Source organism: Callorhinus ursinus, unplaced genomic scaffold, assembly GCF_003265705.2.
Source record: "Callorhinus ursinus isolate GAN/ISIS: 27379988/994484 unplaced genomic scaffold, GSC_fseal_2.0 scaffold10, whole genome shotgun sequence".
Lineage (NCBI taxonomy): Eukaryota > Metazoa > Chordata > Mammalia > Carnivora > Otariidae > Callorhinus > Callorhinus ursinus.
Genome location: NW_027397072.1, coordinates 21,319,205 through 21,346,849, shown reverse-complemented (window position 1 = coordinate 21,346,849; position 27,645 = coordinate 21,319,205). Strand labels below are relative to the sequence as shown.

At 40.1% G+C, this 27,645-nt stretch overlaps 1 protein-coding gene and 1 pseudogene across 1 annotated transcript in view; both read right to left on the bottom strand.

The window, feature by feature from the left end:
- RAB10 (RAB10, member RAS oncogene family) overlaps positions 1-27,645 on the bottom strand; it is an 87,236-nt gene extending 59,591 nt beyond the window's left edge. Inside the window, exon 1 of the mRNA XM_025867874.2 lies at positions 26,992-27,645. Within this exon, the coding sequence (XP_025723659.1) occupies positions 26,992-27,118 (127 nt within the window). The 5' untranslated portion in view covers positions 27,119-27,645. The remainder of the gene's footprint in view (positions 1-26,991) is intronic.
- Positions 19,680-20,363, bottom strand: LOC112820837 (coiled-coil-helix-coiled-coil-helix domain-containing protein 2 pseudogene; annotated as a pseudogene).

Sequence of the window (27,645 nt, the reverse complement as noted above, 5' to 3'; positions counted from 1 at the left end):
TCTCTAACATGCCCAATTTACAAATAAGAAAAGAGGCTCAGAGGTTAGATGACTTGCTCAAACTCACAAAGCAAATTGATGATTAGAACCTTGTTTCCTGGCTCAATATTCTAATACATTTGGCACTAAAAAGATAATTTCCAAAAATCAGATCATTCCAAAAAAAGAAATATTCTTTGTGTCATATCTATATATCTTTATTAGTCATGTCCCTTGTATTCCTCTGAAGAATGAGGGGTTTTTTTTAGTATGGCTGTATTTTTTAATAGAGTTTTCTATAGTCCCCTAAGTTGTATTTAAAAACTGATACACTGAAAATTGTTGACACTTTCATTTGGCATTTACCTGTATGCAAGATTTTATTTTCAATAACTGCAATTTGCCAAAAACTTCAAAACCTGAACTTTTTGGCATTTTAATTCATTGATTAAAAAAATGCAACCAAGAGGTGCCTGGCTGGCTCAGGGGAGCATGTGACTCTTGATCTCAGGGTGGTGAGTTCAAGCCCCACGTTGGGCACAGAGCCTACCTTATATATATACATAAACACATAAATGCAACCAAAATTTCTAAGACTCATTTATAAAAAATTATTCAGTGCTACTGTAGGACACTCAGGTAGATTTATGAAGTAGTTCTTTAAAAGTTCAAACATTTCCAGGGCACCTGGGTGGCTCAGTCGTTAAAGTGTCTGCCTTCGGTTCGGGTCATGATCCCAGGGTCCTGGGATTGAGCCCGGGGCTCCCTGCTCGGCGGGAAGCCTGCTTCTCCCTCTCCCACTCCCCCTGCTTGTGTTCCCTCTCTCGATGTGTCTGTCTTTGTCAAATTAATTAATTAATTTAAAAGTTCAAACATTTCCAAAATATGAATGATGACATGTAACAGAGAGAAATCACATGTCGCCATTAATGTGTATGTTTACAGAAATCAGCGCAACAGCCTGATCGCAAATTGTATACTTCAGCCACTGTGTTTCTAAATTTTAACATCTAAATTGGGGCGCCTGGGTGGCTCAGTCGGTTAAGCGTCTGCCTTTTCAGTTCAGCTCATGATCTCCAGGTCCTGGGATCCTGGTATTGAGCCCCACATCAGGCTTCCTGCTCAGCAGGGAGTCGGCTTCTCTCTCTCTCCCCCTCTGCTCCTCCCCACTGCTCATTCTCTCTCTCAAATAAATTTTAAAAATCTAATATATATATATGTTATCTTTCAAATGGTAGAATACTGTAGCCCTCCCGCTCTCCCCCCTTTCTACTTATTTTTGTGAATATAGCTGACACACTATGTGACGTCAGTTTCAGGTATACAACATAAATTCAACAACTCTATACCTTATGCAATGCTCACCACAAGTAGAGCCACCATCTGTCACCAAACAATGCTATTACAATACCATTACCTATACTCCCTATCTTGTACAGCTTTTATTCCCATGAATTATTCATTACATAACTGGAAGTCTGCTATCGCCCACTCCCCTTAACCAATTTTGCTCACCTTCAAATCCCCAATTGTCGCCTTTTTGTATGCAGTTAGAACAATGTGTATTCCAGTCATTCCAAGTATATTTTTTGCTCTAAAGTACTTTTTAGTTTAATAGGAACATTTTTCCAATAACACTTTTACTCCACCCAAATTTGTATTCTCACTGTCACTGAAAGAAAAACCTTTCAGGGGTGCCTGGGTGGCTCAGATAGTTAAGCATCTGCCTTCGGCTCAGGTCATGATCCTGGAGTCCCTGGATCGAGTCCCGCATCGGGCTCCCTACTCAGTGGGGAGCCTGCTTCTCCCTCTCCCTCTACTGTTCCCTCCACTTGTGCTCTCTGGCTCTGTCAAATAAATAAATAAAATCTTAAAAAAAAAAACAAAACCTTTCCAATTGGGTTTATATAGATTGATAGAGACCTCACATAAACGAACTCACAAATAAGATGGAATGAGATTCCCCATTCTCCTCCTGCATCTGTCCCCTACCACTATTTCACTTAAAGATAGTTATCAGTTAGGGGTGCCTCAGGGGCACAGTGGGTTGAGCGTCTGACGGTTTCCGCTCAGGTCATAATCTCGGGGTCATGAGATTGAGCCCTGCATCAGGGTCTGTGCTCAGCAGCAGAGTTCACTTGAGATTCTCTCTCCCTCTCCCTTTGCCCCACCCCCCACTTTCTCTCTCTCTCCAAAAAAAAAAAGAATTAAGGAGACATACATGGCAAATAAAAGACCCAGCTACATCTCTAAAACAGAATATTCACCTCTTATAAGACAAATCAGCAGCATGGATTCTGGAGCCAGTATGTTTGAGCTGAAACTCTCATATTCCACAAAAGGAAATCAACAGATAATGTCTAAAACTGATAAACAGCAATATATTATTTAGAAATATGATGGTAAATACAGGAGAATTAGCAAAAAGTCGAAATGGTTGTCATAGGGAAACAGGACTCAGTGGAAACAGTATTACAGGGAACTCCTATCTTTCATAGTCATACAGTACTGTTTAACTTTTTTTTTTTAAGATTTATTTATTTATCTGAGATAGATAGTGAGTGAGAGAGCAGGAACAGGGGAGCAGAGGGAGAGGGAGAAGCAGGCTCCCCGCTGAGCAGGGAGCCTGACGTGGGGCTCGATCCCAGGACCCTGGGATCATGACCTGAGCTGAAGGCAGACGCTTTACCACTGAGCCACCCAGGCACCCCCTGTTTAATTTTTTTTTAAACTACAAATCATTATTATTTTGATTAAAATTTTTTGAAATTTGTTTAAAAAAAGAAAAGGCTGGAAAGACTAGATCAAGGAACCCTATTATGGCTGTGTATGGAGTTGGTTTTGTTTTCTTTTTTCTTAAGTCAGGATAATGCTCATTTAATTATGTACCTGTTAACACAATTCTGGCTAATGAAAAGTGAAAGTAAGCTGGCCAAAGGACTCTGGTCAGAGTTTCTATGCTCTTAAAAGAAGATAAAAGGGAATGAGAGAAAGATAATTTTTTTTGAAACCCCAAATGTAATCACTGATTCATTCATGGATCAAACCACTGGGTAAAATGTTATTAGAGAATACAATAGTCACACAGCCTCAAAGCATCACCATACCTAAAATTACAAATGGGAAAAATACCTTAGCAATTTGGCAGATTATATCTTACACAAGGGCTCAAATTTATTATCTCCAATAATAGACAAAATGACATTATGCACACTTCCTGATGTGATGAGTTGAAAAAGACAAATCACCTAGTTAATATATGTGCCAAAAATAGTTTAATTTGAATCTATCGTGAAGAAGCAAATCCAAAATGTGGGGCATTCTATTAACAAAAAAGAATGTCAATATCATGGGGCGCCTGGGTGGCTCAGTTGTTAAGCGTCTGCCTTTGGCTCAGAGCATGATCCCAGGGTCCCCAGATCGAGCCCCGCATTGGGCTCCCTGCTCCACAGGAAGCCTGCTTCTCCCTCCCCCACTCCCCCTGCTTGTGTTCCCTCTCTGTCAAATAAATAAAATTAAAAAAAAAAAAACTAATCATTAAAAAAAAGAATGTCAATGTAATCATCTGTTTTGTTCTCAATTAAGGAAAGTAAAGAGACAGGACAACTAAATTCAATGCAATATCCTGAACTGGACTCTGGACACTTCCACTGCCAACAACCCTCCAAAAAAAAAAAAAATCAAAGGAGTTGAGGAAGTTTAAATAAGGACTATAAAACATATAACTGACTAATATTAAATTTCTTGAGTGTAATTATAATATTGTAGTTATATAAGTTATATAAGAGAAGATTCTTGTTTTGAGCTGATATATACTGGAGTATTTGGGGATAAAGTGTCATATCTGCAGCTTACTTTCAAATTTTCAAATGGCCTAGCAAATAAAAGAAATACAGAATGTGTGAGTGCACAAACGCAGCAAAATATGCTATTAGAAAACCCACATGAAGGGTATATATGTGAAGAGTGGTACTATTCCTCCAAATTTTCAGTAGGTTTGAAAGTTTTCAAAATAAAAAGCCAGAAGGGAAAAGAGAGACACAAGGAAGAACTGGTCCTTTTTCTTCAGGATGACGTTATGTCTTAGTATGTCTGGAGCCCAAAATTGCTGCAGCTACCTCCACACGACGAGGAAAGCTAGCCAGGGAAACACTACTGACTGACTGAGTGGCAGGATGGAAAATAACTTGGGCTCTTGTTGAAATTGCTAAGCCACTTAGTAAATGGACCCTTGAAAGGGCACAGCTTCAAGCTTATTGTTTAAGCTAGTCTGTGGGATTTCTTGGGAGGCAAGGGGTTGTCACTTCCTAATACACAAATGTATTGAAAAGAAGTACTGCCACCAAAAAGACATGGAGGCTGTAGAGCCAAGGACAGGCAGCAAGGAAGAGAGGTACCACATTACTTAGCCTTTCTATGTTATACATTTTAATACTGTATTTTTAAAATAATAGGCATTACTTTTTAAAATTAAATTTTCAATGAATGTAATTCAAATAAAAACAAATGCACCTATTACTGGAAATCACCTTCCTGACCCAGGGGTAAGGGCACTGACTACAGTAATTTACCACAGAATAGGGGCGCCTGGGAGGCTCAGTCGGTTAAGCGACTGCCTTCGGCTCAGGTCAGGATCCTGGAGTCCAGGGATCGAGTCCCGCATCGGGCTCCCTGCTCGGCGGGGAGTCTACTTCTCCCTCTGACCCTCTTCCCTCTCGTGCTCTCTATCTCTCGTTCTCTCTCTCTCAAATAAATAAAATCTTTAAAAAAAAATTTACCACAGAATAAAAATATTCTAAACCAAAGAAAATGTCACATATAGAAACTCCAACTCCACCCCTTTTCTGAAAGCTCCTAGAACTATAAGCTGTTGGTGGTTAGAGCTTTAAGAGGTTTCAGTGGGTTCCATTTAAAGAGGTATGATGTCTATGTGAAGAAAGATGGCTGCTTAAAATTATCAACAGAAGAGATCAAGGATAAAAAAAAATTTTCAGCTAAATATCAGCTTTTTCAACCTAAAAATATGAATAGCACAAATTGTCTATAAACTATATCTAGTCTGTTTATAACCATCCCTAAATTACATATCCAAAGAAATCACTCATGTAAAAGATTTTTTTTTTAATTTTATTTATTTTACAGAGAGAGCATGCAAGCGGGGGGAGGGGCAGCGGGAGAAGAGGAGAATCTCAAGCAGCTTAGTCTACATTGAGCGCAGAGCCCGAGGCAGGGCTCAATCCCAGGACCTGAGTTGAAACCAAGAGTCAAATACTCAACCAAATGAGCCACCCTGGTACCCTGAGAGATATTTTTCAATAAAGTCTTTTTAAGTCACAAAATGGTCCAGCCCTGTACTGTCTTATCATTCCATTTAATCCAATCAGGTTTACAAGGTAGGCATTATTAGCCCCTGTCTAAAAAGAGTCCAAAAGATTTTAAAAACCTGCCTGAAATTAAACAGAGGCAACAAAGATATTAATTAATCCATGTTCTTTTCATTACATGATCCCTCCCTCCCTTACCACTCTAGCCACTACTTCTTCATTTCGTTGCTGGATTCCTAACCTGTCTACACTTGAATGTTGGTATTCCTTGCAATTTCTAGAGGTCTTCTCTTCTTACTCCACCATGATTTCAACTGCTTTTATTTCTCCGGACCAGATTCCACTCCTTACTTCCCAGACATGATATACAAAATATCTACTGTCTACTAGATACCCTATAGGCATACAACCCAACTCAAAAACTTATCATGCCGACCTGCTCTTTCTCACATATTTCCTGTTAATGATACCAATTCACCCAACCAGTGGCAGCATCAGAAATACGTGGTACAGGGCATCTGGGTGGCTCAGTTGGTTAAGCATCCAACTCCTAATTTTGGCTCAGGTCATGATCTCAGGGTCACATCAGGCTCTGAGCTGGGCATAGAGCCTGGTTAAGATTCTCTCTCCCTCTCCCCACTGTGTACTCTCTCTCTCTCTTAAAAAAAAAAAAAAAAAAGTGGCACGGGGGCATCTGGCTGGCTCAGCCGGTGGACCATGCAACTCTTGATCTCAGGGTTGTGGGTTTGAGACCCACATTGGGTTTAGAAATTACTTAAAAATTAAAAAATAAATAAATAAATACGGGGCACGGCTTTAACCCTGCCACTCACTACCCCATCTACAGGGTGAAGTATAAGTTCACTGCCAGATCATACAAAGCCCCTTCACAGCTGGCACCACATGTTTCTACACACCTGACACCCCAGACCCAAGATGCCAATAAATACAGGACGGACGGGCTGAATGTGATACATCTAATGGAACACTATGCAGCAGTTTAAAAAATGAAGAAACTAACAATGATGAGGAATGATCTCCAAGATACATTACAGGAGAAGAGGGGAAAATACAACTATTTCTGAGATGTATTTATTTAATAGTACAGTTGACCCCTGAACAACATGGGTTTGAACTGCACTGGTCCAAATACATGCAGATTTTTTTTTTTTAATAAATACATGCTGCAAGTGTATTTTCTCTTCCTTAGAATTTTCTCAATAACATTTTCTTTCCTCTACCTTTCCTTATTGTAAGAATATAGTATGTAACGTATAACATAAAATTATGTGTTAATTAACTGTTTACATTATTAGTAAGGCTTCTAGTCAACAGTAGGCTATTAGCAGTTGAGTCTGGGGGGAGTCAAAAGTTATACACAGATTTTCAACAGCGCAGGGAGGTTGGCACCCCTACCCCCCACGTTGTTCAAGGGTCAACTCTACAACCTTGGTTCTCAAACTTTAGGCTGCATCAAATCATCTGAGATGGAACATGAGAACTTGCATTTCCAGCAAGTTTCCTGGTGATGCTGGTGCTGCTGTTAAGGGAACCACACTTTGGAACCTTTACAAACACTGCACATTTCAAAAAAAATCCATTTTTATCATCTTTAAAGAAAACCAACCCATCCCAGACTGTCCAAATTTTACAATGGTAAAGGAAGGCCAAATACTGCCTAAAAGCAAATCATCCACTGAAGCAGACTCATGGCAATTTTATGAGAAAATTTAACTGACAAATAGCAAGAAAGATGAGTCAAGCTATAATACTATTCCATCGTGCATGTCAAAATCTACAAAACAACATACAATCATGCAATACCAAGCAAGCACACAATACCACTGCTTTCAGGAAGATGAGTTTTAGAGTAAAAGAGTCAAGGACAAATTAACAAAAAATTTATTTACTCTTGAAATTGTTAGCTATAATGTGTTCTTTAAAATTAATGTTTAAGACTTCCAATTCTTGGGGCGCCTGGGTGGCTCAGTCAGTTAAGTATCTGCCTTTGGCTCAGGTCATGATCCCAGCATCCTGGTATCGAGCCCCGCACTGGGCTCCATGCTCAGCAGGAGCCTGCTTCTCCCTCTCCCTCTGCCTGCCTGCCTACTTGTGATCTCTCTCTCTCTGTCAAATAAATAAATAAAATCTTTAAGAAAAGAAAAAACTTCCAATTCTTTCCTTGTAGCCACTCATTCCCATCAATCAACAAACTCACTTAACAGATAAAACAAACTATTTGAGAATACAGTTCCCTAAAAAATTCTCATTCAACTGAGCAGTTTTAAACTCAGTAATTTACTAAAATTCATTTAGATATCAGGAAAAAATGTTAGAAGAACCCCTTCAGCACGAACGTTTTTATGGAGCTAAAGTATTCCAAGGGTAGACAGAATGTCAAGCATGGAGATGTCCCCAAGACCGAAGAAAATGTTGAAAGAGCAAACTGTGCCTAACCAGATCACTACTGGAGTTGGAAATCATCATTAAATAGGAAGTTCACAACCTAGGGCAAAGGGTAAGAGCATTCATATAAATATATTGCCTTGTCACCAACAACCCAATAAACAATGCCTGTAACATAGCATAACCTAAAAAATAGTGGAAATCAGCTCAAGAAAATATGTATTGGGCACTAAAGAAAGTTTAAAATGTCCTGTGTTAAAAAGAAAAAAAGTCCTGTTAAGTTGTGGCACCTAAACATAAAAACATCTTAATAAGGAAAAATTTTCGGAGCACCTGGGTAGCTCAGTCGTTAAGCATCTGCCTTTGGCTCCGATCATGATCCCAGGGTCCTGGGATCGAGCCCCACATCGGGCTCCCTGCTCGGCAGGAAGCCTGCTTCTCCCTCTCTCACTCCCCCTGCTTGTGTTCCCTCTCTGTCTCCCTCTCTCTGTCAAAATAAATAAAATATTTAAAAATAAATAAATAAGGAAAATTTTTCAGAAGATAAAGTGAGGGGAAGTCATAGTGTAAAACTTAGTTACACTGGAGTTTATCAGGTTAATACTGAATTTATTTTTATTCCCTTAAGTATGCATTAACTAATAGTAAGAAACAGCCTCAAAGTACAGTCCACATATTGCTTAATTTATAGTCACCTGCGTTATATAAGATATTACTATTTTAATATTTTTATTAGAATATTTTATTGTATAGGGCGCCTGGGTGGCTCAGTTGGTTAGGCGACTGCCTTCGGCTCAGGTCATGATCCTGGAGTCCCGGGATCGAGTCCCACATCGGGCTTCCTGCTCAGCAGGGAGTCTGCTTCTCCCTCTGACCCTCTGACCCTCTTCCCTCTCGTGCTCTCTGTCTCTCATTCTCTCTCTCTCAAATAAATAAATAAATAAAATCTTTAAAAAAAAAAAAAAGAATATTTTATTGTACAAAGAAATACAAACTATCAAATCCTCTCTGACTTATGATCCACAAGTCTACTATTCTTGAGGGAGGCATATAAAGATAAGAACATGGCTGACCTCCTAGAAATCCATCTTAAAGGTTAGGTATAAGCTAGTTTCACTAAGATGCTTTTTATGCCTCTGACATTCATTCACACATCTGTGCAGACCCTCTTTGAGTCCATTTAAAACAGAGAAATTATTTCTCTTAATGTATCATTCAATATGCCAAAAAATCCTTATATTTACCCCCCAAACTGCTTCACTCACATGTCAGAGGATAACCTTCCAACAAATCCTAGAACTTGAGAAGTAGTAAATAAAGTTTACCTTAGCCAGGCTCATAGTTTTCTCTTTGAATTATATGCACCCTCAGGCCTCACTTTTCCAATGCTCATCCCAATTTTTTTAATCTTTTTGAATGTAAGAAATGTTTTATTATTTTATGATAAATCATTTATTCAGCATCTTGTAGAAAAAATAGTCCACAAAAGTTAAACTCTGATTATATGTAACAAGGTACCAAAACTTAATCACTTTTTATGTCTGCAAAATATACCAAACTTTCTACCTTGACAGAAACTACTAAAGATAAAGAATTTCTTCTCACTGATAATCATCAGTTCACAAATCTGTAACTGTATGGTATAGTAATACAATCTTTAATCTTCATTTTAGTTTTCAGGTTTCCTCCCTAAATGTCTACTTGGTCTCATTTTTTCTGGCTAGACATGTTACCTGCATAACAGCAAAAAGTCTGCTGCTTCTTGGGGCGCCTGGGTGGCTCAGTTGTTAAGCGTCTGCCTTCGGCTCAGGTCATGGTCCCAGGGTCCTGGGATCAAGTTCCACATTGGGCTCCCTGCTCTGCAGGAAGCCTGCCTCTCCCTCTCCCACTCCCCCCTGCTTGTGTTCCCTCTTTCACTGTCTCTGTCAAATAAATAAATAAAATCTTAAAAAAAAAAAAAAGTCTGCTGCTTCTTAATTGCTTTGGGCTTAATAAAATGGGGTTAAGAATCAAAGTCAGTAAGACACTGAGAAAACATCAAGTACTGCTGTGCTGGAAGACTAATCCCTAGATAAATGCAGTGTTACTAGTTGGTTGTTAAAATTCTCCATCTTAAAAGAACTCTACATCTTTCTAAGAGCAACTATAATTATGTAAAAAAATAAAATAGAAAAATAAGGAATCTTAAAAGGCATAAAGTTTATATTTCTCAAAACACAAAATGTCTTAGAAGAAGAGCAAAGAAAAAAAAACAGCAAAGGTACTACGAATCAGATTCTAACTTCAGGTGCTGAGAAAGTAGTAGTTATTTTGGTACTTTTCAACCACTCCCTCCCCCATAGAGCCGAAACTCCACAAGAGCAGTCACCAAGTCTTTACCACTTACAACTACATCCCTGATACTCATACAAGATGCCTAACATATTTTGTAAAATCTCAATTTTTTTTAATAAACAGTAACTGTAGGGGCGCCTGGGTGGCTCAGTCGGTTAGGCGGCTGCCTTCGGCTCAGATCATGATCCCAGGGTCCTGGGATCGAGCCCCGCGTCCAGCTCCCTGCTCAGTGGGAGAGCCTGCTTCTCCCTCTCCCTCTGCCTGCCTCTCTGCCTACTTGTGCCCTCTCTCTCTCTGTCAAATAAATAAAATCTTAAAAAAATAAAATAAACAGTAACTGTAAAGGCTTATAGCTTAATTCCTTAGTTTTTGTTTTTTGGTTTTTTTTTTAATGACTATGGGGGCGCCTGGGTGGCTCAGTCGGTTAAACGTCTGTCTTCAGCTGGGGTCATGATCCCAGGGTCCTGGGATCCAGCCCCGCATCATCACATCATTGCATCATCACATCATCTGGGCTCCTTGCTCAGTGGGGAGCCTGCTTCTCTCTCCCTCCCTCTGCCTGCTGCTCTCCCTGCTTGTGTTCTCGTGCTCTGTCAAAGAAATAATCTTTTTAAAAAATTTTTTAAATAAATATGCTCCCCTTGAAATATGTATCTTTAAACTATTTTAAATCAGACACCACATCATACACAAAATAAACTCTCTTAAGAGACATAAAAGGAAATGTAGCAAAATACCGGCTACTGACAAATCAGGGATTCACTATAATAAATATCTTAATTTTTCTGTAGGTTTTCAATTTTTCAAAAGAAAAAAAGTTTTGGGGCACCTATGTGGCTCAGTCAGTTAAGCATCTGCCTTCCGCTCAGCTCATGATCCCAGGGTCCTGGGATCAAGCCTCATGTCGGGCTCTCTGCTCAACGGGAGCCTGCTTCTCCCTCTCCCTGTCACTCCCCCTGTTTGTGCTCTCAAATAAATAAATAAAATCTTAAAAAAAAAAGTTTTTAAAACTCTTACTTATGCAAAGAGCTAATATTTGAACAATTATTTTGATATTATATTTACCTTCTATAACACTCTTGCCCCTTTACTATGCTGAGAATATATCCCCACAAATACATCCAAAAAGATACTACTGGATTTTTTTTTTTAAATTTGTATTTATCTGCTAACTTCTGATTTAAGGAAGGCAAAGGCATTTTTTAATAAGACTAAGAATATATAAAGAGGTAGAATAACTTGATAATTATACTTTGTAAGGATAAATGTTTACTAGGAAGTCTCAAACCAACTAAATCATGAGTGATATACTTTATCATTCAATGCCAAGTGCTATAATATATGGGACACACTGCAATCTTCTAACAGGTTACGAATTTGCTGAATCATCTGTTGTTCAGTATTTTATAAAATAGTATACATCAAAAGAAGACTGAAATTATACACTCAGTCATACTTTGTTCAAAAAGCAAAAATACTTTTTCCCCCAAGTAAATCAACCAAGAATTATACATCTAAACTAAAACCGTTTCCTTTAAATAACACTGTTTCTGAACAGAACTAGTCTGATTCTCTACTACATTCATCTGATTATTCTAAGTAACAAAAACAAAAATATTTTGAGGATGGGCTGGATATTTAAAAAACAGTAGCAAAATATTATTCATCCTAACTCTACTGGATGTTCTGAGTTAAAAAGTAGAGTCAATATCATTTTGATTCAAAAATTACTTCAAATTCCAGGGGGCCTGGCTGGCTCAGTTGGAAGAGTATGCAACTCTTGATCTCAGGGTCATGAGTCTGAGCCCCACATGGGGGAGGGGATAGAGATTACTTAAATAAAATTTTTTTTAATTACTTCAAGTTCCAGTTAAGGTAGTATAGAAAGATCTTTCTGACCCATTCTCTCCAAAATCACACCAAAACAGCAAGGAAAAAAAGAAATATTAAATAAAAAATAGACAGACAGACATCATAACTCTAATCTCGATACAAGAAGACAAAATCTTATGACCTCAGGGTCCACTGAAGACACTGAGGAGGAGCAAGCCAATTCATGTCTCTGAACCCTGGAAAGGTTTTTCAATAGAAGGTATCAGGCACCAGGCAGAAAAGGAAGGCCTGATTAAAGGTTTACATAAGGACACCCCCAAGACCAAGGCTCCATCTCACCTAACCAGATTTTACCACTCAAGGCTAAAGCAGGAATCTAAGGGCTTATTCTCTAGAAAATATAAAACAGATACACTTTGAATTCAAGAACAAGAGACTCAATGTAGTGTAGAAAGGACACAAAAAACAGGGAGATTAAAAAGCCCCACCCATGCTTACAGAGCTTGCAAACATCTTTTTAATGATCCATTCTTCATTCTTAATTATGAACATTCACCCTGAAATTACCAATCACTTAAGAAAAACCTCTAAGTACAGAATAAATCGGGGCGCCTGGGTGGCTCAGTAGTTAAGCGTCTGCCTTAGGCTCTCAGGTCATGATCCCAGGGTCCTGGGATCGAGCCCCGCATCGGGCTCCCTGCTTCCTGCTTTGCAGGAAGTCTGCTTCTCCCTCTCCCACTCCCCCTGCTTGTGTTCCCTCTCTCACTCTCTCTGTCAAATAAATAAAATAAAATTTTAAATAAATAAATACAGAATAAATCTTGTGATCCCCCTTATTTGCTGCAAATACAAAATAAATAAAAAATAAAAAAATAAGGGCACCTGGGTGGCTCAGTAGGTTTAAGCATCTGCCTTCAGCTCAGGTCATAATCCTGAGGTTCTGGGATCGAGCCCCACATCAGGCTCCCTGCTCCTCCCTTTCCCTCTGACGCTTCCCCTGCCTGTGCTCACGCACTCTCTTTCTCAAATAAATAAAATCTTTAAAAAAATTAAATAAAAAAATAAAATGCAGAATAAAACAAATGTGGGGACAGCACAGGAAGGAAAAAAACAGCCAAGAAGTAGAGGAAAATGTCAAAGCTATCTTCCAAGAAAAAAATACCGTATTTATGAAAAGAGAACACTTTAAAAGACAAATTTCAAGGGTAAACAAGAAAAAACTACTAGAGGGACGCCTGGGTGGCTCAGTCGATTAAGCGTCTGTCTTCGGCTCAGGTCGTGATCCCAGGGTCCTGGAATCGAGTCCCACATGGGGCTCCCTGCTCAGTGGGAAGCCTGCTTCTCCCTCTGCCCCTTCCCCTGCTTGTGTGTGCATACTCTCTCTGACAAATAAATATTAAAAAAAAGGAAAAACTACTAGAAATTTTAAAGTATGACAGCCGAAATAAAGCCTTCAATAGAAAAGTTAGAAGATCGAGGAAATCTTCCAGAAATTAAAACAAATGAACAAAGCTGGAAAATAGGACTACACAATCAATCCAGGAAGTCCAAAAACCAATTAAAACAGAAAAAAGGGAAGAAAATTATAGGGGGTAAAAATGCAAGAAAAACCCAGAAAGACCCACCAAATATTTAGAAAAATGGGTCCATTAAGAAAAGATCCCACCCACTAAGATACATCATTTGTTACCAGGAATTCAAAAATTTTTTAAACCCAAAAACTTCCAGAGACAAACTAGGCCACAAATAATGGATAAAGTATCAGAGTGGCACTGGACTTGCTAGCAACATCAGAAGTAACAAAACCACAGACTACTACTTTCAAAATCAAGAAAAATTATTTTCAACCTAGAATCCGAATCCCTGTCAACCTTCACTGAGTGAAAATAATTAAGACACTGTCAAATGTGGAAAGTCTCAAAAATTTCCTTTGCCATGCACCCCTTTTTCAAGAAGCTACTAAACCATGAAATGATCCAAGGCCATAAACCAAAAAGGAAAAAAAAAACAAAAACAGTATTGCAAAGAGGAGGCTAAGGGAATTCCCAAGGCAATAGCTGTACAATAGGCCTAGTTAATGACCAATCCATTATTGAAGCAGGAAGGAGAAAAGATCTAGAAGAGATGTGTCCAGGAAGAAAAAAAAAAGAAATGATTGATGATGTGACTGTATAGATAATCATTCTGAGAGATTGTTGGAGAATGTAAGAGGACAATGGGTAAAAAAAGGAAATTAATCAAATAGAGAACTTTTAACTTCAGAGGAAAGGAGAGTCAAAAACTATCTGGCTTGACAAGGTATATTTACAAGGACATATTAATGGAACCACTAGAAACCAATTTAACAAAAAGGAGAAAGAGTGGGATGAGATTATAAGATGTTAAAATTCTCATTTAATATTAAATTAATGACTCAAGAGATGGCTATATAGGCCTATCATTCGAAAATAGGTATGCAGGGGCGCCTGACTGGCTCAGTCAGTAGAGTATGAGACTCTTGATCTTGGGGTGGTGAGTCTGAGCACCACACTGGCCGTAGAGCTTACTTAAATAATAATAATAATAATAATAATAATAATAATAAAATAAATATGAAAAAAAGAAAATAGAAGTAGGTAACAGAAGAGCCAGAGGATGCCTCTCAAGAGCAGGACCAGGCATGGAGAGGAATGGGACAAGAGATTCCTTTTTTTTGTTACTATAAATCTTTTATTTTTTTTAATCTTTTTTTTAAAGATTTTATTTATCTGAGAGAGAGAAAGAGAGCATGGAAGCACACGAATGCATCTGTGCACAAGCGGGGTGGGGGGAGGGCAAAGGAGGGAGAAGCAGGCTCCCTGCGGACAGGCACCTCAGTTACTATAAATCTTTTAGCAGTATTTTATTTCAAATATTATGTATCACTGATAAAAATTAATTTTAAAAACCTTTCAGAAAGCACAGTATAAACTGCTATTATAAAAGAGTCAATCAGGCACCTGGGTGGCTCAGTTGGTTAAGCATCTGACTTTGGCTCAGGTCATGGTCTCAGGGTCCTGGGATTGAGGCCCACACTGGGCTCCTTGCTCAGTGGGGAGCCTGCTTCTCCCTCTGCCTCTCCCCCTGCTCACGCACGTGCTCCTCCTTCTCTCTCAAATAAAATCTTTTTAAAAAATGGAAGAAAAAAGGACTAAACAAAGTTCTTAGACACCAAAAGCATGATCCATAAAAAGAAAAATTAGACTTCATCAAAATTAAAACTGTTTGCTCTATAAGTGTCCACATGAAGAAGAGACAAGCTACAGACTAGGAGATATTTGCAAAGCACACATCCAACAAAGGACTAGCATCTAAAATACATAAGAACTCTCAAAACTCAACAGTAAAAACAATCCAAGAAAATGGGCAACTGACATGAACAGACATTTCATCAGAAGATATACAGATGGTAAATAAGGACACAAAAAGATTTTTGAACACCTCTGGCCAGCAGGGAAATGCAAATTAAAACCACAATGAGAGTATCACTACACATATACCAGAACAGCAAAACACAAAATAGTAACACCATCAAATGCTGGTAAGGATGCAGAGAAACTAGATCACTCACACAGTGCTGGTAGCAATGTAAAATAGTACAGCCTCTCTGGAAACATGAAATTATCATATGACCCACTAATTATACTATTGGGCATTTATCCCAGAGAAATGAAAACTTATGATCATATAAAAACCTATACACAAATATTCATAGCAGCTTTATTTATAACAGCCAAAAACTGGAATCAGCCATGATGTTCCTCAACAGGTGAATGGTTAAACAAACAGTGGTGAATGCATACCATGGAATACTACGCAATAAAAAAGAACTACTGGGGGCGCCTGGGTGGCTCAGATGGTTAAGCATCTGCCTTCAGCTCAGGTCATGATCCCAGGGTCCTGGGATCGAGCCCCACATTGGGCTCCTGGCTCAGTGGGGAGCCTGCTTCTCCCTCTCCCTCTGCCTCCCCCTCCAACTCATGCTCTCTCTGTTTCAAATGAATAAATAAAATATAAAAATAAATAAATAAATAACATAAAAAGAACTACTGATATACACAACTTGGATGAATCTCCAGAGAATTATGATAAGTGAATAAAAGCCAATCCCAAAGGTTACATCCTGTATGATTCCATTTATATAACATTTATGAAATGACAAACTTTATAAATGAAAAACAAATTTCTGGAGGAGCTAAATGGGGGTAGGAGTATAGTTAAAATAACACTAGGGATCCCTGCACCTTGGAACGGTTCATCTTGATAGTGGTGGTGACCACATTAACCTACACTAGATAAAACTAGAGAATTTAATACATACACACACAAATGAAAATAAAACTGGGAAATGTAAATAAGATTGGTGTACCATGCCAGATGTCAATGTCCTGGTTGTGATATACTATAGTATCAAAAAATGTTTTCATAGGGAGAAACTGGGTAAAGTGTACAAGGGATCCCTCTGTATTGTAACTGCATGTGAATCTACAATTGCCTTAATAAAAATCTCCATTAAGAAAAGTCTGCATAAGCATTGCTATTGATATGAAAGAAAGAAATCAACAGAGTCCTTCTATTCTGATTTTGATACGTTGTACTTTTTGGGTCTCCAGAATACTGGTTTTTCCATTTTCTAATGATTTACAACCTTGGATGCTCTGTTTCTGGGTCATACTGGAAACTCAGTGTTCCATCACCAGTTGCTGTTTACCTCAAAAAACAAATTATTTTTCATTTCTGGAAAGAAAGATAAACATCAAGTAATCACTTTTGCTTATAATCCAAAATATCGTTTTCAAAGAAATTTTTTCTCGTTTCAGATTTCCCTTCAGGCAAGTTTTCTTCACCAAAATTTTATTCTAACCATCTTTTCAAATTCTTTATCTTATAATCCAGATTTTAAAAACTTATTTCAGGGGTACCTGGCTCAGTAGGTCGAGCATGTGATTTTTTTTTTAATTTTTTTTTATCTATTTGACAGACAGAGAGCACAAGCAGGCAGAGTAGCAGGTAGAAAGAGAAAGGGAGAAGCAGGCTCCCCGCTGAGCAAGGAGCCCAAACCCCCTGGGATCATGACCTGAGCGGAAGGCAGTCACTTAACCAACTGAGCCACCCAGGCACCACTGAGCACGCGACTCTTGATTTCAGGATTGTAAATTCAAGCAATTGGGTGTAGAGATTACCTAAAAATAATATCTTAAATTTTTTTCTATTAATCCCCAATATTCATCTATTTGAAGGAAGTAAATCTATGACCTTTACAAGACTTTTATCAGTCTTTCGGGTTCAGAAAATGTTCTATTAACATGCTCTATAGCTTTAAATTGTTCATTTATGACCGAACCATCTCCATAAGCAATTTTCGCATGTAGATCTCTTTAGTCACACAATTTATATTTTATGCTAAATAGCAGTTTCTAATTTGTAAATCAACACTCAAGCAGCTCTTACATTTCTCTATTAATCACAGCTCCTACCACAGCACTGACTGGGGAAACATAGTACTGTTAAAACTTGACAGATTACCAGTATTTCTCCTATCATTCTTTCTTTTTTACAAATCAAACAGAGTATAAGTATTTCCTTTGCCACATCTCATACACCATGATTCTGGAAATGAAAGTGATTATCCCTAACATTTTGCGCTTAGCTCTGCTCTGTTATGCTCTAAGTTTGCAAAGGACAAGCAACCTGAACAAACTTTTTGATATGTGGTGCTGGTACTTGTTACTCTTCCTCACTCCTGCCAAAACAAAAACAAAAACAAAGCAGAAAACCACTGCAACTCCACTTTGCAAACAGAAATTGATGAGTAGGAAGAATTATCCATCATTAATTTTTTTTTCAAACAAAACAATGAAATTCTCTGAATGAGAAACATGGCCATAGATAGAACTGGATCTAGATTCTAGTCAAAACTTTCAGGGCGTGTAGGTGGTTCAGTCAGTTAAGTATCTGACCCTTGGTTTCAGCTCATGTCATGATCTTGTGGTGGTGAAAGAGAGCCCTGCCTTGGGTGCCACACTCAGGGGTGAGAGTCTGCTTGTCCCTCTCCCTCTGCTCCTCCGCCCAAGCATTGCACATGCGTGCAGCTCTCTCTCTTAAATAAAATCTTTAAAAAAAAAAAAAAAAAACTTTTTCACTAATTAGCCATACAATCTGTTGGAACTTCCTTCACCTCACCAGTCTGTTTCCTGACTCTTAAAATTAATTGGAGGGTTCTTTCCTGCATTAATATTTCATGATTCTAAGATTCCAAGGAGATCTACATAGATACACACAACAAAAAGGTAAACCTGTCTTCAGTATCTAGAAGTACAGACCAATGACACTAAAGTGTGGTAAAATACCATAAAGGATTCTCTTGACTCAATGACCACTGGTTAACAATAACTATCACATGGAACAGTGAGGGGCTGTCTGTGATCAAATGCTCTTACAGGGAACCGGGTCAAGTGTTGGGTAGTTCTGCTTGTTTTTTGGATTCTTAGTAAAATATACATAACATAAAATTTACTTTTAAATTATGGTAAAAATACACGTAAGACTTACCATGTTAACAAGTTTTAAGTGCATAATGCAGTAGCGTTAAATATATTCACACTGTTGTGCAACAGATCTCCAGTACTTTTTCATCTTACAAAACTGAAACTCTATACCCATTAAACAACTCCCTATTTCCCCATTCCCGCACTCCCTGGGGGACTATCACTTACTTTTCACCATTCTACTTTCTGTTTCTATGAATCTGAATTTAGATACCTCATGTAAGTGCAATCATAGAGTGAATATTTGCCTTTTTGTGCATTTTAACCATTTTTAAGCATACAATTCAGTGTCATTATATTCTAATTGTTATACAAGCACCACCACTATCCATCTCCCCAAGATGAAACTCTGTACCCATTAAGCAATAATTCCCCCATTAACTAAAAATCTGTACACATTAAGCAATAATTCCCCATTACCCAGTCCCCAGGCCCTGTTAACCACTATTCCACTTTCTCTATGAATCTGCCTATTCTAGGTACCTCATATAAATGATTTCACACAATATTTGTCCCTTTTTTTTGGTCTGGCTTGTTTCACTTAGCACAGTGTTTTCAAGGTCCAGCCATGTTGTAGCATATATCAGAATTTCATTCCTTTTTAAGGCTCAGTGATATTTCACTCTACGTATACAATACTACATTTTGTGTGGCCATTCATGTGGACATTCGGGTTGTTTCCACCCTTTGGCTATTATGAATAATGCCGCTAAATAGATAATAATGCCGCTAAATAGATAATAGACAGTAAGTGAGGATGTGGAGAAATTGGAACACTGGTGCAGTGATAGTGGGAATGTAAAACAGTGCAGCCACTGTGGAAAATGTGGTAGTTTCTTAAAAATTTAAAAATAGAATTACCACATGATCCAGCAATTCCACTTCTGGGTCTGTACCCAAAGGAAACTGAAAGAAACTAAACAGGTAATGGTATAACAAAGTGCATGTGTGAGAAGTCAGTCATCCGAATGGGTGTGAGGTAACACCTCATAGTGGTTGTGACTGGCATTTCCCTAATGATTAGTGATGTTGAACACCTTTTCATGTGCTAACTGGCCATTTGTATATCTTCTTTGGGAAAGATGTCTGGATAGTTTTTAATCAATCCTAAAAATACCTTTTTTTTTTTGGGAGAAAATCACTTTATTCTAATTCACAAATAAGAACATCACAAAAGGTGATTTAAGGAGGCACACAAATATCTGCCCAATCCCAAATTCAAACCATCTCAATGAACTTCTATACAGTAAGAACAACCTTTTTTATTCCAATTCTGAAGAAAGCTGTATTTAATGATGAAGGAGAAGCTTAACTGGTGGTTTTACACTTTATATATTCACCATTCACCATCAATTATATTTTTATGCTAAATTAACTTGGTTATGAGAGATGATTTTCCTTATCTTCAATTTGAACTTCTTGATTAGGCTAATCCATTTGCAAATCTGCACTGTTTCAGCACCTCGCTGAAACCTTCACAAAGCTTCAAGTCACCCTGGTTCTGGGCACACTCCAGAAACTGTTTCATCTCATAGTGGCATGGGCCAAACTGCTGCTGCTCCTGGTATGCTGGCTGGGTTTCCTGAGGCTCCTGGTAAGTGATGTCAGGCCTTGAAGGCTCAGCATTGCCTCCTCCACTGAAGCCCCCAGTGATGGCATGACCTATCGTGTGCCCGACAGCAGAGCCCACAGCCACGCCAGCTGCAGTGGTTGCCATCTGGGCCATGAGCCCTGGCTGCCGGGGCACAGCAGCAGGTGAGCCAACAGCAGCTGGTGGAGCCGCTGCCGGAGGCTGAGCTGCTGGCGCTGGTCTAGGTGCCATTCTCATCTGAGGTGCCCGGCTGGCCGGAGGGGCCATGCGGGAGGTGCGGCTCCGACTTCCACGCGGCATGGTGACTTGCAGAGCAGCTCAGGGTCTAGAAACCCGAGCTGGATAGTTTTTAATCAATCCTAAAAATACCGTGTTCAAACGAATGATCCATTAGGCATTCTGGAATCCTGTAGCATAAGCTGCTGAATGAAAACCACAGCAAAGTCTAGCCACATTTAATATGTCAGAGGTTTTTTTCATTTCTCTAAAAAGCAGCCTCCCCATATAAATGGGCTCAATTCAACTTCATCAACCAATTCTTAAAAGCAGGCTAGTGGAACCATCCTCCCCTTTCAAAGCTTAGCAAAATCACTCAGAAAGACAACAAAAGGGTGCATTCATAATACCTCTCCCAGGGGCAAGTCTTTACCAATTTAACTTCTTGCATGGAGCCCAGATGCTCCATTTCCCAATGAAAGAAATTCCCTATGGAAAAGGTAATAATAAGTCTAGGCATGGAGGGAGAGATTAACAACACCAAAAAGTAGCACATTCAGTAAGACAGTCCACTAAAAATTTCTGCCTTGAGACAAGTATATGTAACTACTGTACCACTAAAGGGTAATGTTTTCCTGACCTCATACTGCCAAGAGGGTTATAACCAAATCAACCACTAAAATTTGCTCGTCCAAAACCAGTAACTCTCTTCTAGCAAATACTTCTCAATCTTTGAATTTCCAAGGCCAGTTTTACCCTAAAATTGCTCTATTAGCCAAATAGCTAATATCTTTAGGCAAAGATCCCAATCTACTTCACATATACAATGCTCAGAAAGGAGGTAGAAAGGGAAATATTAAAATAAAACTGGTCCCTATTCTATATTAGAGGATCCTGACTCTGTATTACTTGTCTCTCTGCCTCTCTTCATTCATTCATTATCATGCACCCATTAAATGAAGAGACTCTTCTAGGTGCTTAGCATCTATCAGCAAAAACAAAACCAAAAACAAACAACCCACCTCTGCCCTTGTGTAGCTTATAGTCTAGTGCCCTTGGATTCTCTTTGATAATGTTGAGTGTGAAACATACCAGTAATTTATTTTTGCAACTCTATCTGCAATAAATCTGACCATAAATATCATACATAATTTCTGATGTAAATATGTGGGAATTAAAAGTACACAGAAAAATTTAAATACAGTAGTCTTTGAGTGTACTATAAGCACAATAAGCCTGTAAAAATTCTTCCAAGAATCGGGTGCCTGGGTGGCTGAGATGGTTAAGCGTCTGCCTTCAGCTCAGGTCAGGATCCCAGAGTCCTGGGATCGAGTCCCGCATCGGGCTCCCTGCTCCTTGGGAGCCTGCTTCTCCCTCTGCCTCTCTCTCTCTCATGAATAAATAAGTAAAAATCTTAAAAAAAAAAAAAAATTCTTCCAAGAATCAATGACCAATGAACAACTAAAATGATTCTGACTGAAATAATGAGGGCCTGCCTAATACTGACAGTTTGGCCCTTCTGAATACTTATTTCTATTTATTTCTGAATACTCACCTAGCCAGAGAACTACCTATCCAAACCTCAGGAGATTTTAACTATCAAGTAACAACTCAAATTTCACTATCATTATAATTAGAAAATGCTCCAGATTTTTTAAAAAGTCAAAGAGAAAAAAAATACCCTAGTCTACTGATAAAATTTAAAATTTTTTAAAAAGTAGTATACTTCCAAAGTCATTTCCAGGGCGCCTGGGTGGCTCATATGGTTAAGCGTCTGCCTTCAGCTCAGGCCTGATGGATCGAGTCCCACATCGGGCTCCCTGCTCCTTGGAAGCCTGCTTCTCCCTCTCTCTCTCTCTCTTTCTCTGTCTCTCATGAATAAATAAATAAAATCTTTAAAAATAAAAAATAAAATAAATAAAGTCATTTCTAGTCATCTGCACGTTAGCCAACTAGCTAGTTCAGACTGTTTAGACGTGCACTGTCCAATATGGTAGCCATCAGCCACATGTGACTATTGAGCACTTGAAATGTGCCCAATCTAATTGAAATTCGCTTTAAGTATAACATACACACTGGGGAAAAAAATATAAAATGTCAACATTTTCTTAATTTTGATTATATAATAAAATAACATTTGGGAAAAAATAACATTTGGGATAAAAACGAGTTAAAATTTATCATTAAATTCTTCTTTGGGGGGTCTAGGTGGCTCAGTAGGTTAAGTGTCTGACTCCTGATTTTAGCTCAGGGCATGATCTCAAGTCTGTGGATTGAGCCCCTGCTTGAGATTCTCTCCCTCTCTCTCTCTCTCTCTGCCCCTCCCCCTCCCCACACGCACACGCTCTAAAATAAGTAAATCTTTAAAAAAAAATAATAGGGGCGCCTGGGTGGCTCAGTTGGTTAGGCGACTGCCTTCAGCTCAGGTCATGATCCTGGAGTCCCGGGATCGAGTCCCGCATCGGGCTCTCTGCTCCGCGGGGGGTCTGCTTCTCCCTCTGACCGTCTTCCCTCTCATGCTCTCTGTCTCTCATTCTCTCTCGCTCAAATAAATAAATAAAATCTTTTAAAAAAAAAAATAATAATAATAATAATAAAAAATAGGGGCACCTGGGTGGCTAAGTCGTTAAGCGTCTGCCTTCTGCTCAGGTCATGATCCCAGGGTCCCAGGATCATGTCCTGCATCAGGCTCCCTGCTCAGCAGAAAGCCTGCTTCTCCCTCTACCACTCTCCCTGCTTGTGTTCCCTCTCGTCTCTCTGTCAAATAAATAAATAAAATCTTTTTATAAATAAATAAGTAGATAAATAAATAAATCTTTTACTTTTTTTAAGATTTATTTTCTCTGGGGCGCCTGGGTGGCCCAGTCAGTTGGGTGTCTGCCTTCTGCTCAGGTCATGATCTCAGGGCCTGGGATCAAGCCCCCCATAAGGCTTCCTGCTCAGCAAGGAGTCGGCTTCTTCCTCTCCCTCTGCCCCCCCACCTGTGCTCCCGCTCTCGCTCGCTCTCTCTCTCCCTCCCTCAAATAAATAAATAAAATCTAAAAAAAAAAAAGATTTATTTCTTTCTTAAAGATTTTATTTATTTGGGGCACCTGGGTGGCTCAGTCCAGCATCTGCCTTTGGCTCAGGTCATGATCCCAGGGTCCTGGGATCAAGCCCCTCATCAGGCTTCCTGCTCAGCAGGGAGTCGGCTTCTCCCTTTGCCCCCCCCCCCGCCACCCCCACCCTTACCCCTACTTATTCTCTACCCCCCCCTCGCAAAAATAAATAAAATCTTAAAAAAGAAAAAAGATTTTGAGAGAGAGCGAGCACAAACAAGAGAGCACAGGGGGAGGAGCAGAGGGAGAGAGAGAATCTCAAAATAAATTCCATGCTGAGCCCAGAGCCCAACACGGCCCAATCTCACAACCGATCTGAGCCAAAACCAAGAGTTAAACACTTAAACAACTGAACCATCCAGGCACTCCAAGTTTTATTTATTTATTTATTTAGAGAGAGCACCCACGTGTGCGCGCACACACACAGGGGAATGGAGGCAGAGGGAGAGGATCTCAAGCTGACTCCCCGCTAAGCACAGAGTCCAAAGCAGGGCTCAATCTCACAACCCCAAGGTCATGACCTGAGCCAAAATCAAGAGTCAGATGCTCAACTAATTGAGCCACCCAGGCGCCTCATTCTTTTACTTCTTTTAATGTAAAAAATATTTTTTACCTTTTTTAATGCCAGAAAAATCCATGTGGCTGGCTCACATTATATTTGTTTTTTTTTTTTAAGATTTTATTCATTTATTTGACAGAAACACATGGAGAGCAGGAACACAAGCAGGGGGAGTGGGAGAGGGAGAAGCAGGCTTTCTGCTGAGCAGGGAGCCCAATGCAGGGCTCAATCCCAGGATCCTGGGACCGTGACCCGAGCCAAAGGCAGACAGACGCTTAACTGAGCCACCCAGGCGCCCCACATTATATTTGTTTTAAACAGCACTGGTTTAAGACAACAGACTTCAAAACCTGCACACAGAATAATACATGCAATATACGTTGGAGCTATGTTCAGAATTTTACACTTATGTATTTATTCATTTCTCAGTTCACACTCTTCAACCTATCTTCTTTATCAAAATGCCATCAAATATTTTTATATCAAAATACGAAAGTTTCAGAGTCTAATGTGAAATTGTTCAGCAGAGCACTAACAAATATTTGAGTGACCACTGTGCACAGGGCATTCAATCCATAACGTAACTTGTTCTGCTGCACTTCAACAGCCAAAGGGACACACATTCTATATCTAGCTAATATGCACTCTGCTCCTACGGTGTGCCTGGTATCATACTAGATGCTTTACTCTCACTGACCCATAAAATCCTCACAACTACTCTATGTAGTAGGTCCTATTTAAAGAAAAAACTGGGGGCGCCTGGGTGGCTCAGTCATTAAGCATCTGCCTTCGGCTCAGGTCATGATCCCAGGGTCCTGGGATCGAGCCCTGCATCGGGCTCCCTGCTCCGCGGGAAGCCTGCTTCTCCCTCTCCCACTCCCCCTGCTTGTGTTCCCTCTCTCGCTGTCTCTGTCAAATAAATAAAATCTTTAAAAAAAAAAAGAAAAAGCTGAAGCACACAGAGGTTAAGTAACTTGCCAAAGCCCACAGCCTATGTAAGTAGGATTCCAGCCCAGCAGGATCAAACCAAAACCACTGCACATCTTCCCTAATAAAAGGACTACACAAGGGGTGCCTGGCTGGTTCAACTGGAAGAGCATGAGACTCTTGATCTCAGGATTTTGAGTTCAAGCCCCATGATGGGTGTAAAGACTACTAAAAAAATAAATAAAACTTAAAAAAAAAAGGCCTATACAAGATTGTGTCATTATCTTACAGGATTGAGTTCTAGTTGTGGGTTATGTACCCATTACAAAAAAACTGGAATAGATGGGGTGTAATGCGTTGCTTCCTACTCTCCACCACCCTTCTCAATGGCAGGTTAAAGCTGCCCACGTGAATTAAATCCTTGATCTTACTACAAGTTTATACTGTGCTCCCTTTTCCAGAATTTCTAGATCCTATGCCATCCCTCTGGTCCAACTCCTATGTCCTACAGGCTTCATTTCAGACATCATCTCCATGCAAGCCTACTCAAGACGCCCCATGATTTAGGCTAGTCACCCCTCCTTCCCTGTGCTCATCCCTACTGTAGCACTTCCCACACTGATTGTCCTCACTAGACTGCTCGAGGGGTCTACTGTGTTCACCACTCACCACTTATAGTACCTAAAACCGTGCCTAACATTAGGTGCTCAATAAATATTTGCTGAACTAACCACCCGACCCACCCAGCTACAGTTAAAAGTGAAATGTTAAAAGCAAACTTAGTGGTAGGAGGTGCTAATCCACAAGCAGAGAACAAGTTCTAAATTTCATGAACTTTATGACAGGTCAAAAGAATAATATCGTACACACGAAATAACGATTGCAAGGACTCCTACCCACCCCCAAAAAAGGAAGAGTAAAATTAAAATCTATTTTAAATGATCACTTGCCCAATTTAGTTTCAGCATAATCTGTAAGAATGAATTAAGTAGCTGACAAAAATTCTGACATGAGAAATCCAACTCAACCATTCCAGTAATGCCATAAACTGCAATCAGCTTAATTCTGACAATTCTCAGAGTTCCGAAAAGACTGCAGATGCTTTTTCAAATCGTCTCAAACATAAAACTAGTTACACTTATAATTGGGTTTCACTCCCCAATGCTCAGTGCTGGGCTCCAAATGACAGGAGCAACTACGTATTCTTTAAGATATTTATGGGGGGCAGGGGGACGGTTTTCACATACAATTCATTTAACAAAAGTGTTAATTCCACTAAATTTTCTAACCAGAGTCTGAAGGGACTTTCCTAAAGCCTTCCCTTTTCTTTTCCAAAATGGGAAACCAACTAAAAAGGTCAATCTTTAGTTCTTACTTCCACACTAAGTAATTCTGAAACATGAGGTGAAAGTACATGAGAAGTTCTAGAGCTAGGACTGGCCAAATGTTTTCCTGTGACTTAAACTGCAGCGTAGAGTCAAACAGAAGAGAGAGCTTCATTCTTTCGGATTTGAGGACAGAAACTGATCATCTCTTTTAGATTACTGCTTCTGTTGATGTCTGCAAAAGCACTGTGAGGCAAACATGCCACTGAGTCCCACCCCAAGCACGAAGAGCCTCCGATTGTTTGACACATCAATGGATTAGTCAACGCGGGGGAACTCACTTTTCCCCTCTAATTTGCTTTAATTATTCCTCACACAAACCCTCAGGTTTACTCTAAGTTATGACCATATGGAATCTTCTCTTTGCCCTGAAGTATAAATTCAGGCCTTTACCAAATGACTACTACGGCTTCAATCCAAACCACTAAAATAAATCCCTTACAAGTATCGTACATCTAGTAACGCCACACAAATATGGAAAAAGCCAGTCCCAGTCACTTAAAGAAACACCATTCCGGGACGTGGTTAATGCTGCATATTTTGCAACAGAGGCAATGAACGGAGTAGGAGACTTGAAAGCAAAAGACCAGATGGAAAGCATGGGAAGACCCCGCCCCAGTAAGCTCGATGTCGATTCAAACAGTAACTTGGATCTGTCGCCTGGAATCGGAATCACTGAAACAAAGGCGTTTATTACGGGAAGCAAGATGTCTGGAGTAAAAGAAACGGTTTGCGGCTACCCAGACCGTACACCATCTTCCCGCAGGTCTTACCTATGGTGGAAATAAAGGTGGTATTGAAGGCATCATCCGAAAAGCGAAAAAGGACGCAGGTCTTCCCTACTCCCGAGTCTCCGATCAGGAGCAGCTTGAAAAGCAGGTCGTACGTCTTCTTCGCCATTGGGAGGAGCGGCTCAGGCTCTCGCCGCCGGCGGCCCCAAGGGATCGGTCCCTCTCACTACGGCCAACTCCTCACTTGGGCGTTCTCAGGCCGGAGTACCGGGGAAGCGTGGGAAAAACGAGGGCGCGGGCGACCTACGAACGGCCTCGTCGAGGAAGCCCCGACGGTGGCGGCGTCCGGTGCCTCCGAGGGCGGCGACCGCGGCTCCGCAGCCTCTCCCAGCCGCTCCGCCCGGTTCCGGGGAGTCGGTCGGGACAAAATGGCCTCCCCTCCCCCCTCAGAGCTGCTCGGCCGGGACGCTCCCACGGACGAGCGAGCAAGCTCTGCCGTCGAGGAAGCGCGACGGACGTGAGGACAGTCTCTCTCCCGAGCAGAAACTCCGCGCCAGGACGCGGCGGTGGCAGCGAGGAAGGACCCCGAGCCAAAGAGCTCAGCTACATATCCACAGGAAGCCGAGCCGCCCCGGCCAGAGCCACCTTTTCCCCGTGCCCTCTCACGCCGGCGTGCGCGCTGCCTGAGACGCACGC